We start from the raw sequence: 17,697 nt of genomic DNA on the forward strand, positions 1-17,697 counted from the left end.
TTAACAAACCTACTTGTATTAGATATACTTGTGTCTAGGGATTGAGAAATATCAATTATTTAAACTTAATCACTACTTTATTTCTGTGAGATTTTTAAAAATATACTTTGGGGAAAAGTAATGGAAGAGTGATATAGCACTAAAACATTGAAGTGAATGACATAATAAGATCCTATCTTTCTCAATTTAAGGAGAAAAAAAGGGAGGGCAAAAGAAATGGGCAGAAAGTAAGTTTACCTACCAGTCATTGTGTCAAGTGTTTTCATATATTTATCTAATTTAATACTCACAAAACAATGAGACATAAGGAAGATATTTATCCCATTCCATAGATGAAACTCTATTTACAAAGTAATATATCAACCATTTGTAGAGCTGACCCTTGAATTTAAGGCCTTAAGTCTGTGGAAATGCAAGAGCCAAACCCTGCTAATACAAGGTGCTTAGAAGAGGTAGACTTCAGTGAGCAGGAAAATCAGAGCATGCGTGAACTGATGACAAGTTCTGCTGATCTAGTAGCTTTGTGAGATTTGTCTAGATTCAAAGGCCCTTGCTCTACTAAACCATCAAATTAGAGGTGGTCTCCTTCTGAAACAACCAATATTTGCAGAGCTATTCAGACTTTGGGTCATGGTATTTTTTCAAGGATTAACTATTATCACTGGCTTTTCAAATTTTAACTTTAGAAAGTCCTTGCTTTTGTTGGAAGCAATGTTAAATTTTGATGCAATTGTTTGCAGGGATGAAACTTGGTCGCCCTCTGGAGGCTATTCTCAGGTCCGACTAGCATACCTTAATTTTGAGAAAGAAGTCAGGTCTTAACAATTTAACAACTCATTTTAAATGTGTGGAACTTATGTACATACATTATACTTTTTTAGAAGTTACAAAACATTGAGTTCAAAATGCTCAAAATATTTTAAAATGCTGAATTAAACGATTTATGGCATAGCATGTTTTGAATTCCTGTTCTCCCTTTGGAAATGGAGATGGTCATCATTCTCCTTTTATCATGCAATATCTATACTGGGACTAAAACCGTTATTTTTTCCTCTCCTATTATAGGAACACATGGGCAATTAGTTCTATAAAATGAATAATAAAACATATGACACAATACTATACACTCAATTACTACCAAGATCTTTCATTTTAAGTTTTAAAAAAAAAATCTCTAAATTTCCAATTAAAAAAATTTTTTTTCTTTCTCTCAGAGATAAAACATCAGAGCTTACAAGAACCCTTAAAAACAGAATGGCTCAAAGGATAAAAATGTTTTGCTCCCTAGTTCATTCTTGTTCAGTTTTCTTGTAGAAGGTGTATTATACCAGTTAGTGTAAATTATACAAGCAAAGTTCTTGCCATATATTGGTGACAGCCTTTCTACATAAAGTAAGCAGTTAAGGGGCTTCCCTGGTGGCGCAGTGGTTAAGAATCCACCTGCCAATGCAGGGGACACGGGTTCCAGCCCTGGTTCCCGAAGATCCCACATGCCGCGGAGCAACTAAGCCCATGTGCTGCAACTACTGAGCCTGAGCTCTAGAGCCCATGCGCCACAACTACTGAAGCCCGCGCACCTAGAGCCCATGCTCCGCAACGAGAAGCCACCGTGATGAGAAGCCCGCACACTGCAACAAAGAGTAGCCCCCACTCTCCGCAACTAGAGAAAGCTCGCGTGCAGCAACGAAGACCCAACACAGAGCCAAAAATAATAAATAAATACATTTTTTAAAAAAAGTAAGCAGTTATGAGCTGCTATAAACCTACTGTTTCTTTACTTGATTTAAATGAATTTAATTCTTTAAATAACTGAGCAAGTAGAGAATTTAGACTCAGCCATTATTAGAGGTACCTTATACAACCAAAGTGGTATAAAAACCCTGTAACATGAAAGTGTTGTGGAGGTCCTTCTGGTCTTCTGAGACCGGGACACCTGTACCTTTATGTCCCATTTATAAATGTTCCTCTATAATGTTTGGGATGCTGAAATATTTGATGAGATAGATACCTCATGCTTATTACATGCCTTCCCTATATCTCTCTCAACTACATCCCTCTAATGAGTTGGTGCAGCTCCAAGGCTCTATCCAGTAACAAGGTAGTGTCAGGCAGTGCTTGTTGTACTCACTGGCTTTTAATCCTCCAACTGCCTTGTAATCTCCTCCTTCACACCTTGAGGCTTAGAAATGGCATATTTCCTGAGGAAGAGGTTTCTAGGGAGTCCTGTATACTTGCTTGAAATGGGGACAGGAGGATGGAGGAACAGAAGGGAAGATATACGGAAGATGAACGGATTTTTTTTAATATAAATTTTTCTGCCATAAAAACTATAGGTACCAAGCAAAGCAATCAGGGAAATATATATTCATGCATTAATTTACCACTTACAACGATGAGTAGATAGAGGATATTAGATAGATTAAGGAAGTATCTAGGAGGTAAAATGGATAAGATTGATAATGGATAGGATATAGTGGCTGATGCGAGAGGTTGAACTCAAGGATTATTGTTAGGTGCCTGGTTTATACAACTGGGTGAATGGTGTCACTATACACTAAGACAAATGAAAATGAAGGAGGAGAGATTAGGCAGTTTAGGGAGACCGTGAGTATTTAGCTTTATGTATATTTTAAATGAACAGATTTAGATGTTAAATAGGCAACTGGATTTACAGAATTCAGATTAGAGGTCTCAGGTACACAAATGTCCAAAGTTTATGGAGTTGGTAACTGAAGCTGTGTGTTTCTGTGAAATCATATTATGAGTTCCAGAGTGAGAGGACATAATGGCCTAAAACTGAATTTTGAAGAATTTCAACATTTAATGTCTGAGGAGAAGCATACGTACCTGCAAAGAAGATAGAGAATGAACTGCCGCAGAGATTAGAAGAAAACCAGAGGAGTTTTTGGGTCAAGGAAAATCAAGTCTCAAAGACAGAAGCAAATCCTACTTACAGGTCAAGTAACTAGGAAATAAAATTTTCACGTCGCATCCATGGATTTGGAAATAGCTTATGAAGGACCTTTTTATTGGAGTAATAAAAGATGGATTCTATTGGGAGTGGGTTGAAGCATGAGAAGGAAGTCATAAAGTGAAGATATCAAATATAGAGAAACATTTTTAAACAGCTTTATGGAGGTATAACTGATGCACAAAAAATGGCACATGCTTAATGTATATTATTTGATGAGTTTGGACATATGCATAAATCCATGAGACAATTAACACAATCAAGGTAATAGACATATCTGTCCCCTCCAAAAGCTTCCTTGTGTCCCATTTTTTCTGTGTGTGGTAAGAACACTTAACATGAAATTGACCCTCTTAACTAATTTTAAGTGCTTAACATTATTGTTAACTACAGACACTATTTGTACAGCAGATTTCTCGAATTTATTCATCTTGTATAACTGAAAATTCATACCTGTTGAACAACAGCTCCCCATTTCTCCCTTTCCCCAGCCCCTGGCAACCAACATTCTATTCTCTGCTTCCATGAGTCTGATTATTTTAGATACCTCATATAAATGGAATTATGCAGTATTTGTCCTTCTGTGACTGGCTTATTTACTTAGCGTATTGTCCTCCAGGTTCATCCCTGTTGCCACAATGGTAGAACCCCCTTCTTCTTTTAAAGTTGAAAATATTCCATTGTAAATATATACTACATGCTTTGAACCATTCATCTGTTGATGAACATTCTGGGAAAAGCTTCTTGACACTGATCTTGGCAATGATTTATTGGCTATGACACCAAAAGCACAGACCACAGAAGCAAAAATAGACAAGTAGAACTACATCAAAATAAAAAGCTCCTGCACAGCAAAGGAAACAACCAACAGAATGGAAAGGTAACCAATGGAATGGGAGAAAATATTTGCAAATCATAGATCTGGTAAGGGGTAAATATCCAAAATTTATAAGGAATTCCCACAACTAAGTAGCAAATAAACCAAATAACTCCATCAAGAAATGGGCAAAGAACTTGAATATACATTTTCCAAAGAACACATATGAACGGCCAAAATGTATATGAAAAGGTACTCAGCATCGCTCATCATCAGGGCAATGCAAATCAAAATCACAAAGAGATATCACCTCACACCTGTTAGGATGCTTAGTTTCAAAAATATAAAGGTAACAAGTACTGGGGAGAATATGGAGAAATTGGATCTCTTGTACACTGTTGGTGGGAATACAAAATGGTATAGAGTCACTATGGAAAACAGTATGGAGGCTTCTCGAAAAATTAAAAATAGAACTATCATATGATTTAGCAATCCCACTTCTGAATGGATATATGTATATATATATGTATATATATGTGTGTGTGTGTGTATATATATATGTATAAGAGAACTGAAATCAGGATCTCAAAAAGATTGCACTCTCATGTTCATTGAAGCATTATTCACAATTGCCAAGATATAGAAAAACATTTTCAAGAATTATTTTAAAAACTGTGCCTTTGAAGAAGAGATAGTGTGGTAATTAGTAACAGAAGTCAGGTGGAGAAAGGTGAGTTTGGTTTTGCTTTTCTTTTTTGCTTTACTCTTCTTTATTATTTTTCCCAATTTGGAAGATTTTAGAATGTTTAAAAAAGATAGTGGAAAAGATCCAGATTAGAGAAGGTATTGAACAAAATAAGGATCCTTAGAGAGTGCAAGGTGATGCAATCCAAATCAGGAGTAAGGGAATTGGGTTTAGTAGGAATAGAGCTTCTGTTCTGTTAAATTACCAGAGGAGATAAAGATGGCAGCAGATGTAGTAACTCTATTATGTTAATTAACAGGAAAGTTCTCCTCATGTTTTTTCTTTTCTTTTCTGTGAATTAAAAGAGATTATCTCCTGATATTATAGCAAATGGTGGGGACATGCCATTTAAGAATAGTGCAATAGCTGAATCACTTCGTCATACAGCAGAAACTAACACAACATTGTAACGCAATTATACTCCAATAAAGATTAAAAAAAAAAAAAGAATAGTGCAGAAAGAGAGAACAAAGTGTAAAGAGTGGGAAATGATGGGTCCAGATTAATGTAGCAGAATTAAAGGGCAATATTAAAGGACCTTTTAGGTTAGTGATCATGAATTTATAAAGCAAACAATCTAAACTATTATACACTTTACTTGGGAAGACTTTGAAAGCTGGAGATCAAGAAAAGAGAAAGCAATGGTTTGGGTTGATCCAGCATAATTAAAAGACACTGGAACAGGGCTAGGGACAAACACACTATTAGATAATGGACATTGGAATGTAAGAGAGTAAGGGGAGATACAAAGGCAGTATCAGGAGAAAGCAAGGGAGTAAACAGACTTGCGTCAAAGTACTATCATAGTGGTGGGGTATTTGAACAAGTGAACTGGAATGTGAGAAGTTATTGTAAAGGGATGGCATATTTGTGTGAATAATTTTGAAAGACTATTTCTTTTTCCAGCTCTGATTTTTATTTTAGAGGACTGACTCCTGAAAACTCGGTTTCCCAGGATTCACTGACAACTAGCTTCCAATTAATTTTGAGTAAAGGAAGGACTGGTGAGAGTTTGGAGGAAGGGGATAGGGGAGAACCCAGAATGCCCTCTTTCTTTGAGTTGTACATACAACTGAGGCTTCGTCTCCCTCATGCGTCCAATTCCTGCTCAAGGGCTTCTCCCTCCATGTTCCCAGCACCCACCAGCAGTCTCTACATTCATTCCAGTTCTGCTTAGGGGATTCAGTCTTTCCAAACTCTAGGTTGCCTTCCTATTTCATTGGACTCCAGCTTTTATAACTTTTGAAACAAGCTCCTTTTATTAAAATCTACTTTCTAAACTTCCTGAAGCAGATTTCCTGTCCTGCATGAGTAATCCCAGGAAAAAGATGCTCAAGATGGGACTCTGGAATAAAGTTTTGAGCTTGAATGTAGTAGTGACTCCATTGCCAATGCAAAGACAAGTGCTTCTTCCGAGTAGTGGAAACAATAAATAAATTACCGACAATATTTGCTTTGAACATATTGCCAGTTGAAGACAATACTTTTACATCTCAAGCGGCAGCTGATTTTGTCTATTACAGCAGTAATACCTACAAGCACCACGGGGACCATTAGCTGCTTCTTATAGCACCAGAGAGCTTACAAATGTTTACACTTAATGTTAAAAGGTGTTAGGTGTTTAAACTCTCAGATCGAGGCATGGGAAGACACAGAGAGCCACACTGAGGGCCTTAAAATTTTCTCATGTCTTAGAGCCACACAGCAGACATGGCTGAGGATCAAGTTTCAAATCTAAAAGTGTGGGTTGCAGAATTAAAATGCAAGTTCAACGTACATCTGTGCTAAGCCTCACAGATTAATATCAGGACGTTGATCAGGAAGAGTTGGGTATTAAGATAAGGATATATTGAGTATTTAGGATAAGTGCAGGTAGGCAGACTCAGATTCATATGAAAATTTTTAACCCAAATCTTCCTGTGGTTTCCTCGCCAAAGGAAGCCACCCTTCTTCCTCCCCATTTGAGGAAACTAACCTTCCCTTACTTAACATCTCTCTAAAGACCTTATCTAAATAGGTTAGTTTTCAAGGAAATTTCTACTTTTCTCAAGACCCACCCACATCAGCACTTATTGCATCCTAATAACTACAGCCAGATTCTACCAGGCCCCAGTAGGCAAGTATAATGTCCACCCTGGTAGGAGTTAGCATATACATCAAAAGAAATGCTATATCCTGCTAACGTGTATCAGCAGAAACCTGTAGAATGTGTGTGTGGCATATGTTTTTTTTGGGTTTTTTTGTTTGTTTTTTTGCGGTACGTGGGCCTCTCACTGTTGTGGCCTCTCCCGTTGCGGAGCACAGGCTCCGGACACGCAGGCTCAGCGGCCATGACTCACGGGCCCAGCCACTCCGCGGCATGTGGGATCTTACCGGACCGGGGCACGAACCCGTGTCCCCTGCATCGGCAGGCGGACTCTCAACCACTGCGCCACCAGGGAAGCCCCCCCCGTGCCTTTTAACAGGAACATTGGGTTACAAAGTAGCAGAGGTTAAGTGGTAGCATTTAATATGAGAAACAAGGTGAGTGCAATTATCATAAAGGTCAGCAGGGCAGAGTGGCAGTATTTTGACCCAAAGTGACTTCCAGCAGTAACAGATTGATCACATTTACACTGGGAATTACATTGATGAGCAGGCTTGACCTGTATAAATGAAAATAAAATTCAAGCACAATGAGCAGAAACCTGCATTGATTTTCCAGGAATGAAAATTACAGCCTCGCCCAGACCTAACCCAGAGACCAGGTGGTACAACAGCTCCAGGAACTTTGCTGCAACATTGTCAGAAGGACAGAGTGTGATCATGTTTTTCCTCCAGGTCCACCTCGAAGGGGTTTACAATGTCCAGGGGGAATGTTTAGAAGGAAAAGTGGGAAACTCAGAATTTTTCAGAGATTATTAAGATAAACTTACACACCTGAGGTTCCAAAACATCACTGTGGTCTTCAGGTCATAATAGGGCTTATGGAAGCCATGTGATAATTGGAATTTTGACACAAGCTCACCTCACTAGAAGTCTTGTGCAGTGACCTACACTATATTTCCCCATATCTGAATGTATTTTTGGAGTACACATACTTGGAAAATGACAGAACTCTCAACCAAGGTCAGTGCTATTAAGAACGGCTACTGCCTGACATCCATTAGGATAGCTATTATTAAAACAATAATAAGTAACAAGTATTCGCATGGATGTGTAGAAATCTGAACCCTTCTACATTGCAGTTCCTCAAAAAATTAAACAGAACTACCATACGATCTAGCTATTCTACTTCAGAGTATATATCCAAAGGAATTAAAAGCAGGGACTTGAACAGATGTTTGTAATTTCACGTTCTTAGCAGCATTATTCACAATAGCCAAAAGATGGAAACAACCTAAATGTCCATCAACAGAGGAATGGATAAACAAAATGTAGTATATACATACAATGGAATATTAATGACCCTTCAAAGGTAAAAAATTCTGACACACACTACGATACGGATGAACTTTGAAGACATTATGCTAAATGAAATAAGCCAGAACCGAAAACACAAATACTGTGATTCCAGTCATATGAGGTACTAGAGTAGTCAAATTTATATAGACAGATAATAGAATGGTGATTGCCAGGGTCTGGGTGCAGTGATGAATGGAGAGGTGTTGTTTCATGGGTACAGAGTTTCAGTTTGGGAAGATGAAAAAAGCCCTGGAGATGAATGGTAATGATGGTTGCACAACAACGTGAATGGACTTAATGCCACTAAATGGTACACCTAAACATGGTTAAGATGGTCACTTTTATGTCATGCATATTTTGCCACAACTGGAAAAAAATACATAGGAAGGGCCAAGTGGAAGCTCCTGGAACTGTCCCTACATGAAAACGATACCAAAAAATAGCAATAGCACATTATCTGGGGAATTGGCAGAGACTAAAATAACCATGCGGATGGGAATCTCCATCACCTGCCCCATTTAAATAATCTGTTTGGCCTGTAAAAAAGGCAAGTAAGTCATGGACAATGATTGTTGATTATCATAAGGTAATGAGGTACTAATTCTAATCAAAGCTGCTGGATTTTATGGGCCTTTTTTCCCGGAACAAATCAAAACATCTCTAACTCCTGATACACAGCTATTCATCTGGCGAATAGTTGTCTCCACATCAAACAGCAAAGGTAATGGAGCAGTTCACTTCTATCTGACAGAGACAGAAGTACACTCAAACTTTGTCTTACTTGAGTGCTATGCCAAGTCTCCCGATGTCTATAATATTATAGTCCATAGGGAGATTAGTCATCTGGATATCACCAAAGCATTATGATAGTCCATTGTATTGATGAGTTTATGGTGATTGGACATGAGAAAAAGTAGGAGGTACTCAAGTTGTGTCAGTAAGATACACAGATGTCAGAGTGGGAAATAAACTCCATGAAAATTTAGGATGTCAAATATATCACAGCCTAAGTATGATAATGCACACAAACAGAAACCAACCTCCAGAAAGCACTGAAAATCATGTTGATTTGTTTTAAAGATGCAGGCAGCACACAGCTAGGATTCCGAAAGATTTGTTACACACTCCCTTTCCTAAATCCCATTCCTGATAGTGACTGCTCTTTCCTTTTACCTCTTCTCTCCTGTCCTCACCCTTCCTTTATTGTTCCCTATCCTTCTTACCCCTCTGCCCTCTTTCATTCTTCCTCATAGAGAACAACCTGGGCTATTATTTGTATTCTTTACATTCTTTATATCTCTCTCCCGTCCACCCCCCACCTCAACAAAGGCCTTGTACCAATTAAGAAAGTAAACATTTCAAGTCTTCAGAGTATTGAGAGGAGAAAGGTTATGGGGAAATAGCAAATCCTGACAATTTAAATATTCTCTATATATCACATAAGTATATTTATCGTAAATAAATTCATACATGCAATAATAGTACAAATAGAAAATATTCACAAGCTACCAGACTGCCAAATTCTGCATGAGATACAAAATCACATACCTATACTATCTGCTTTTCAATTTATAATTAAAACCATGTTACCTCAGAATTTTAAAAATAGCATTTGGATAATTATAAAAAAAATTATAACTACATTAAAATTTTAAATTTCTGCACTTTTAAAGACACCATTAGAAAATGAAAGGGCAAGCCACAGATTCGAGAAAATATTCATGAGATATAGATATAGATATAGATATAGATATATACATAACATAGACTGGCATCCAGGATATGTAAGATGATCTTACAACTCAATAGTGAAGTAGTATTTGGGGGAAATACTACTTCAGAATTATAAGAAACAAATATTTGTGTTTAAGCCACCCAGCCTATAGTATTTTTTATTGAGATATAGTTGAAATATAACATTATGTAAGTGCAAGGTGTACACTTGTTGGTTTGATACATTTGTATATTGCAGTATGATTACCACCAGTAGCATTAGCTAACACCTCTATCATGTCACGCAATTATCATTTCTTTTTTGTGGTGAGAATAATTATGATCTAGTCTCTTAGCAACTTTGAAGTTTATAGTACAGTATTGTTGACTGTAATCACTATGTTGTGCATTAAATCTCCAGGGCTTATTTATCTATCAATACCAGTTGCAAGTTTATATCATTTGACCAACATTTTTCCAATTTCCCCACTCCCAGCCCCTGGACCACCATTCTACTCTTTGCTTTTATGACTTTGGCTTTTTTAGATTCCATATATAAGTGATATAAGACAGAAAAAGACAGTCTATGGTATTTTTGTCATAGCAGACCAAACAAAGGAGTATTTGGGAGATGCCATATCATGTAAGCTTTTTAGTCAATGGTGAGAAATATTGATTTTATTCAATTACAATAGGATAGTGCAATGCAGAGTTGGGTTTGGAGGCTTAAACATGGGAGAAAAATGATCTAATTTATTTTTTTAAGATTATCTATTGGGGGGGGGGTCTTTCCTGGTGGCGCAGTGGTTGAGAGTCCGCCTGCCGATGTAGGGGACACGGGTTCATCCACCGGTCTGGGAAGATCCCACATGCCGCGGAGCGGCTGGGCCCACGAGCCATGGCCACTGAGCCTGCGCATCCGGAGCCTGTGCTCCGCAACAGGAGAGGCCACAGCAGTGAGAGGCCCGCGTACGGCAAAAAAAAAAAAAAAAAAAAAAAAGATTATCTATGGGGAGTTTCCTATAGACAAGTAAACAAGGATTCAAGAAGAAACTTTAGAAGGCCCTTTTTAAGAGTCCAGGTAACGGACAGCAGATTAAGGTGGTAAAAATAGAAAAACATTAACTAGCAATTAACTGAGAAACAGATTTTCAGGAACTAACCCCCACACATTTAGATAATTTATCTGAAATATGCTATTTGAAAATATAGCTTCTTAGGATGCATCATATCTCTGAAGGAAACGCTAAAATACCAATGGATTGATAGTCCAAGCAATGAAGATTTACTGAGTGTGTGTGTGTGTGTGTGTGTGTGTGTGTGTGTGTTCCTCAACTGTCCTAGGTTCAAGGAAAGGCAAATAGAAATAAAACCTTCATGTTGGAATACTGTCCCACAGTGAGTAAAGGTATCATGTACTTTTAAAATTGTATCTATTTAAACAAAGCCTAATATAATGGGAAAAATAAACTAGACCTGGAATCAAAAGACCTGAGTTTGAATCGCAGCTTGATTAATTAACAGAATATTAAGTTCGGGCAAGTTGTCCACATTTGATCAATTTCAGGTTCCTTATTTACAAAATGGTAGGCTGGATGGAGTGATCACTAGGCTCCCTTCTTGCATGAGATTTTGTTATTCTACAACACCATATTGGTATTCTCATTAAAGTGAATTTCAAGTGTTTGGTCAAGAAGAGGCTCGGGCTTCCCTGGTGGTGCAGTGGTTGAGAATCTGCCTACTAATGCAGGGGACACGGGTTAGAGCCCTGGTCTGGGAGGATCCCACATGCCGCGGAGCAACTAGGCCCGTGAGCCACAACTACTGAGCCTGCGCATCTGGAGCCTGTGCTCCGCAATGAGAGGGCGCGATAGTGAGAGGCCCGCGCACCACGATGAAGAGTGGCCCCCGCTTGCCACAACTAGAGAAAGCCCTTGCACAGAAACGAAGACCTGACACAGCAAAAATAAATAAATAAATTACTAAACTCCTACCCCCAACATCTTTTTTTTTTTTTTTTTTTTCACTTTACCCAATTTTAAGATTTAATGATAGCTATAGTATTCAAGATAATGTGGTATTAGCAGAGGTTTAAATACCCAGATCAACGGGATAATACAAAGAACTCAGAAATAGACCAAAATGAATATGCCCAACTGATTTTTTACTAAGTTCACTTCAGTAGAGGCAGGACAGTCTTTTCCACAAATGGTACCAGAACTGAACATCCTGAGGCAAAAAACACAACCTAAACTTCACATGGTAATACAAAAATTAACTCAACATGGACTAGAGATTTAAATATAAAACTATAAGACTTTTAGGAGAAAATATTCAGGACCTAGAACTTGCTGAAGACTTCTTAGACAAGACATGAAAAGCATGAAGGGGCCTTCACAATACTGCCATGGATTAACACAACAAAAATGACTTGGCCTTCAATGGGAATACAAAACTAGACATGCAGTCATTTGAAAGGCCCTGAGGAGGGTTCAGAGTGAATGCATGATTATTTTTATGTCTTTCTGTACAGTATATTTCTTAACATGAAGGAATACTATCACATGTTGCTCAAAAAAAAAAAAAAAACCCTCCGAAGTAATTTCAAAATACCCTGACAAAAGATACTAGTCATTTAGTCATTATACTTGGACTAAGCCAATGGCAACAACTGTGGAACACACATGTACCTGCACCCACACATGCTCATTTCATCTGTTAAAATTCTAGTCACTTTCCTTGACAGTGACTCTTCACACAATCTTTTGTAAGATTAAAAATGAGACTACCTCTCTGCATGTATCATTATCCTTTAGCTTAATTTAGCTATGTGTTTTATTTTGTTCTGGCTCTAATTCGATCTCTAGAAAGTCACTGAAGTGGACCTGAAGAAACCTCTCTAAGGAGGAATCAGAGGGAAGAACTGGGATTCATCTAGGAAGGTCGCACAGCTACACTGTCATCGTCACCCCACAGAAAAAAAAAGAACAAGTAGATTAAGTATGAGTGTTGGGTGGTTAAAGACACGACACAGTATGTTCTCAAAAAATCAGTCTTAAATATGCAGTAAAACGGGCCCACTCATACATACATCTTCATCTCCTTAAATATGAAAGCATTTCATAAGTCAAGCCTTCATATTTCTCATAAAGACATATGCTACTCAAGGATAGAGACAATATTGTAGAACAAAGCTGGTTTTCAGTAAATATTTTCAGACATACCCTCAACTGTCTAACTCTCCTGACACTGGACAGCAGTGCATGTATATTCAAGACAAATAAAAGGAACAAGGCCCTCTGATCTCTGCAACAACACCCCCCTTACAACTCAAATAAACTAAGGCAGGGATGACAAATTGCCACAGGCTCATCATGGAAATCTGAAAGCTGTGTTTGCATTTCTCTCTTTTCTCGTCTCCTCCTCTTTTGTTTATAAATATCCCTGAGATAATTTTGTAGTGTAAGCTAAGGAGAAAGATGTGGCTGAGGGTTTTGCTAAGTGCACAATAAAGATTGGATCACTCTCCTGTGTGAATTTTCAGATACAGAGTAAGTTTCTAGGCTGAGGCCATTTCTAACATGACTCTTTAGATGACAACTGATATCCCGCAATAGCTTTTCTCATGGGGAAGAAAAATGAGAGGTTTCTCTTTGGTATGAATGATCAGATTCTGAGTAAGATGTTTCCTCTGGCAAAAGATTTTCCTCAGTGGTTACGTGCAAAAAGCCTTTCCCCAGTAGGAGTTCTTGAAGACTGACTGAGGATTGCCCACTTGTGAAGGTTCTTCCCACATCTGTCACACTGACACGGTTTCTCCCAGTATGAATCCTTTGATGCTGAGTGAGGGATGAGCTGCGACTGAAGGCCTTTCCACACTCACTGCACTTATAAGGCTTCTCTCCAGTGTGGATGATGGCATGTCGAATGAGGTTTGTGCTCCAGCAAAAGGACTTCCCACACTCCATGCATTCATAGGGCTTCTCTCCACTGTGAATCCGCTGGTGCCTGGTGAGGCCAGACCTGCGGTTGAAGGCCTTCCCACACTCCGTGCACTCAAAGGGCTTCTCCCCAGTGTGGATGCTGAAGTGCCGAATGAGGTCCTTCCTAGTGCTAAAGGCTTTGCCACATTCTTTGCACTCAAAAGGTTTTTCTCCAATATGGGCCCTTTTATGCAAGATAAAAGTATAGCAGTAGGTAAAGGCCTTTCCACATTCACTGCACTTATAAGGCTTCTCTCCAGTGTGGATGATGGCATGTCGAATGAGGTTTGCCCTTTGGCAAAAGGCTTTGCCACATTCCATGCATTCATAGGGCTTCTCTCCACTGTGAATCTGCTGGTGTCTGGTGAGGTATGACCTGCGGTTAAAGGCTTTCCCACACTCCATGCACTCATAAGGCTTCTCTTCAGTGTGGATGCTGAAGTGTCGAATGAGGTCTGACCGATTGCTAAAGGCTTTCCCACATTCTTTGCATTCATAGGGTTTTTCTCCAGTGTGGGCTCGTTTATGTAAGATAAAAGTGGAGCAGTGGGTAAAGGCCCTTCCACATTCACCGCACACATGGGGCTTCTCCCCGGTGTGACTCCGCTGGTGCTGCCTGAGGTGTGACCTGCGGTAGAAGGCCTTCCCGCACTCAAGGCACTTGCACGGCTTCTCTCCAGTGTGGATGACATAGTGTTGGATGAGGTCCGTGCTATCACAAAAACCTTTTCCACATTCGTTGCATTCAAAGGGTCTCACTCCACGATGAATCTGCTGGTGCCAGGTGAGATGTGACCTGCGGTTGAAGGATTTCCCACACTCCACACACTCAAAGGGCTTCTCTCCCGTGTGGATGATGTAATGTCGAAGGAAACCTGTCTTATCTCGAAAGGCTTTCCCACATTCTTTGCACACAAAGGGTTTTTCACCAGTGTGGCTTCTGTTATGTAAGACTAAATTGGAGCGGTGGGTGAAGGCCTTTCCACACTCACTGCACTTGTAAGGCTTCTCCCCAGTGTGAACCCGCTGGTGTCTCGTGAGGTGTGACCTGCGGTTGAAGGCCTTCCCGCACTCCGTGCACTCATAGGGCCTCTCCCCGGTGTGGATCATGTGGTGCTGGAGGAGGTGTGTGCTCTTAATAAAGGTTTTCCCACACTCTGTGCATTCATAGGGCTTCACGCCAGAGTGAATCTGCTCATGTCGAACAAGGAAGCAACTCTTGTTAAAAATTTTCCCACATTCCTCACACTTATAGAGGTGTTTCCCTTCGTGTATCAAGGGTCCTTTCACTGGTCCACATGAGTCACATTCATAAAGAGTATCTCCTGGAAATACTCGCTGCTGAACAATCCTTGAGTGAAGACCGTCATGTGTCCCTAAACCACCATGTTCAGGGCTCATTTTCCCAGAGAGCTTCTCCCTCTGGGGGTCCATCCCTGGTCTCAAGTGGCCTTCCTGCATTTCCAGTGGCCCATCCTGATCTTTGGTTTGTCCCAACAGGGAGTCCCCTGAGGCTCGCTGAGTCAGTTGTTCCTGGGGTGAGACTTCCTCAGACAAGGCCAGGTGAGGAGGGGCAGGCTCCGTGGTGTCAGGTTTTGTGTTGTCACCAGAGAAGATACGAAGGAGCTCGCTTCTTTTCTCTGCCATGTGAGGACAGAAGGAGAAGGCTGCCATCTGCACGCCAAGGAGCAGGCCCGCACCAGACGCCAGGTCTGCCAGAACCTCGGTCCTGGACTTCCCAGACTCCCCAACTGGGCAGGAGTTTGGGGAGAGGCCTCTCTTCCACGTCTGTAACTCTGGGCTGTCCTCCAGTGGGTGGATCAGCTCTGGCTTGGGCAAAGGACATCCTCCTGAAGACGTTTTCTCATTCCTTCAAGTCAGGGACCTCGACCTCCCGCGCATCAGCAACACCTGGGGTGCCCAGCTACCACCACACAGCAGTTCAAACAAAATCTCTGGGAAGGGCCTGGGCATCAGATTTTAAACGCTCCCCACGTGACAGTAGCCAACCTGGCAGGCTAAGAAGTCCTGGTCTCCATCATCCCACAGATGGCATCATCGGTATCTGAGGTAGGCAGGTGACCTACGACAGCCAGAGAGACCAGGAGCCCGCAGGTCTCCAGCATCACCTCCTGGTACAGGGTCCTCTGGGCGGGGTCCAGCTGCCCCCACTCGTCCTGGGTAAAAGTCACGGCCACATCCTCATAAGTAACAAGCATCTTTTATTTGGTCCACACTCTTCCGCATGCCGAAATGCCATGTCCTTGGCTCATGCCAAAACTGCCTACCGGAAGGAGGCCTGCTTGGCTTGAAAAGTTTGCTTTAGGCGTCACCTCCAGGCATCCCTCTCCACCGCGCCGGGCCCAACCACGACGCCGCCATCACGGGACCGTGAGGAGAGAGCGGGGCCAGAGAGGCGGCTCCAGGATTCAGCCGCCCGCCTCCTGCCCAGAGCAGGGGGATGAGGGGGTTGGGGGGGGGGTCACCTCGGCCGACGGTCGCACTCCGAGCCTGTTTCCCAGGCGCAAAATGCGCACGAGGCCCAGGCCGTCGCGTCAGAGCTGCGGGGACGGGGTCGGGGCCCCGGCGGGCGCTCACGGGACACTCCCGTTACGGAGGACGCGGGGCGGGTGTTGGGCTAGTACACCGACGCGGAGGTAAGACACACCCTCCTCACCGGCCTGCCCAGCTCGGGGCTGGGAAACGCACCCAGCCCATCGCCACAGGCCCCACAGCCCCGGAGGACCCAGCCGGCACTACCCCCAACATCTTAAAAAAAAAAAAAAAAAAAAAAGAAGAGGCTCATTTACTTCTTTTATTTCAAATTTAATAATAATGTAAGCCCTCATCCCATCAGGCAAAGAAGAAACTCTACCATTTGTCATCATTCAAGAATCCATTTCTTTCGTTAGGTCACATGAACATTCTAGAGGCTTAAAATAACCCTAGAAAGTGTGGTAGAGGCTCTGTATTTGGGCCTTAAACAAAAGATACATCTTGTTGAACTTTCATGGTGGCTTTAAATCTGCTGACCCTACTGCTTCACTGATAAACTGGAATAACAGGAAAGTTGGTGCCTGAACCCACATTACTTGCATGAAGTGCATAACCACTGTTTCTGAAATCTTTCTGTATCTCTGGAGACATGCCCTATTTTCACACTGCCATAGTGAATGTTTAAGTTTTCTGCTACATGAAGATATGTCCCTCTCTCCAGCCTCGGGGACATCTATCCCTCTTCCTTTGGAGTCTCAATGGCTCTCCTCTGTTTCCTCTCTCTCTCTCTCACCTAACATTATTCTTTCAAAGTATTTGTGCTTTTCAAAGAACAAAGGAAAATCGGTCAATTCCAGGAAACACCAGCTTTTCACCCTAACACAAATCTCCCCTGAAGTAATTAACAGCAAATGTTAACTACCATCTTGAAGTGGTGGTAATAGAGTTATTGGGGAAAACAAACACAAATTAAAGCTTCAATAAATTATACTGTCATAACTACAAAGAATTAGCTCTTCAAGAAAACAGATTTATATATGGACAAAATCCTTGTTTTGGAGCCTCCTCACCAAATAGCCTTAGTCTTTAGGGGAACAATCAATGATCTGAAATCTATCCCTCACCAAGCATACTTTGAAAAGTTCATTCTACTATACAGCTCATTAGATCGAACTTGCAATAAATCTTAACAGACTCAGAGAAGAAAATGTTTACTTAAAGTGGTAAATTTTTCAAAACTTCACGTGGAGCCTGACGGGTATTTCCAAAGATCTGATTCCTGCATTTCGCTTCAGATCATCCCCAATCATTAGAGAGATCTCTATCCAAAAGGTATGTGAATATTCTATGTTCATGTTGCCATATCTGACTACATATATATTCTTATTTAACACACACAAAAACTCATGTAAACACTGTCGCTCGCTCTCTCACATACACACACAAACCCATCCCTTCAGTTCATATATTTGTAAACCTACATACTCTTTTTGTAACTGCAATTTATTTTTTAAATTCACATTATGTT

General features: G+C 40.7%; 2 protein-coding genes across 2 annotated transcripts in view; both read right to left on the reverse strand.

Annotated features, from left to right (window-relative positions):
• The window catches only part of LOC309808921 (forkhead-associated domain-containing protein 1-like), a gene marked incomplete at its 3' end in the record, with an annotated part of 289,187 nt that overhangs the window by 62,679 nt on the left and 208,811 nt on the right, over positions 1-17,697 (reverse strand). The window lies entirely within an intron of this gene.
• LOC309808110 (uncharacterized protein) lies at positions 13,314-16,015 on the reverse strand (the record flags this gene model as incomplete). The annotated part of the gene is made up of 2 exons (XM_082628109.1): positions 15,803-16,015; positions 13,314-15,520 (listed from the first exon to the last, which is right to left on the reverse strand). Exon 2 carries the CDS (start codon positions 15,345-15,347, stop codon positions 13,314-13,316), a length of 2,034 nt encoding a protein of 677 aa, XP_082484235.1. The 5' UTR covers positions 15,348-15,520; positions 15,803-16,015.

This window comes from Mesoplodon mirus (genome assembly GCF_964341445.2).
Source record: "Mesoplodon mirus genome assembly, chromosome: 7".
Classification (NCBI taxonomy): domain Eukaryota; kingdom Metazoa; phylum Chordata; class Mammalia; order Artiodactyla; family Ziphiidae; genus Mesoplodon; species Mesoplodon mirus.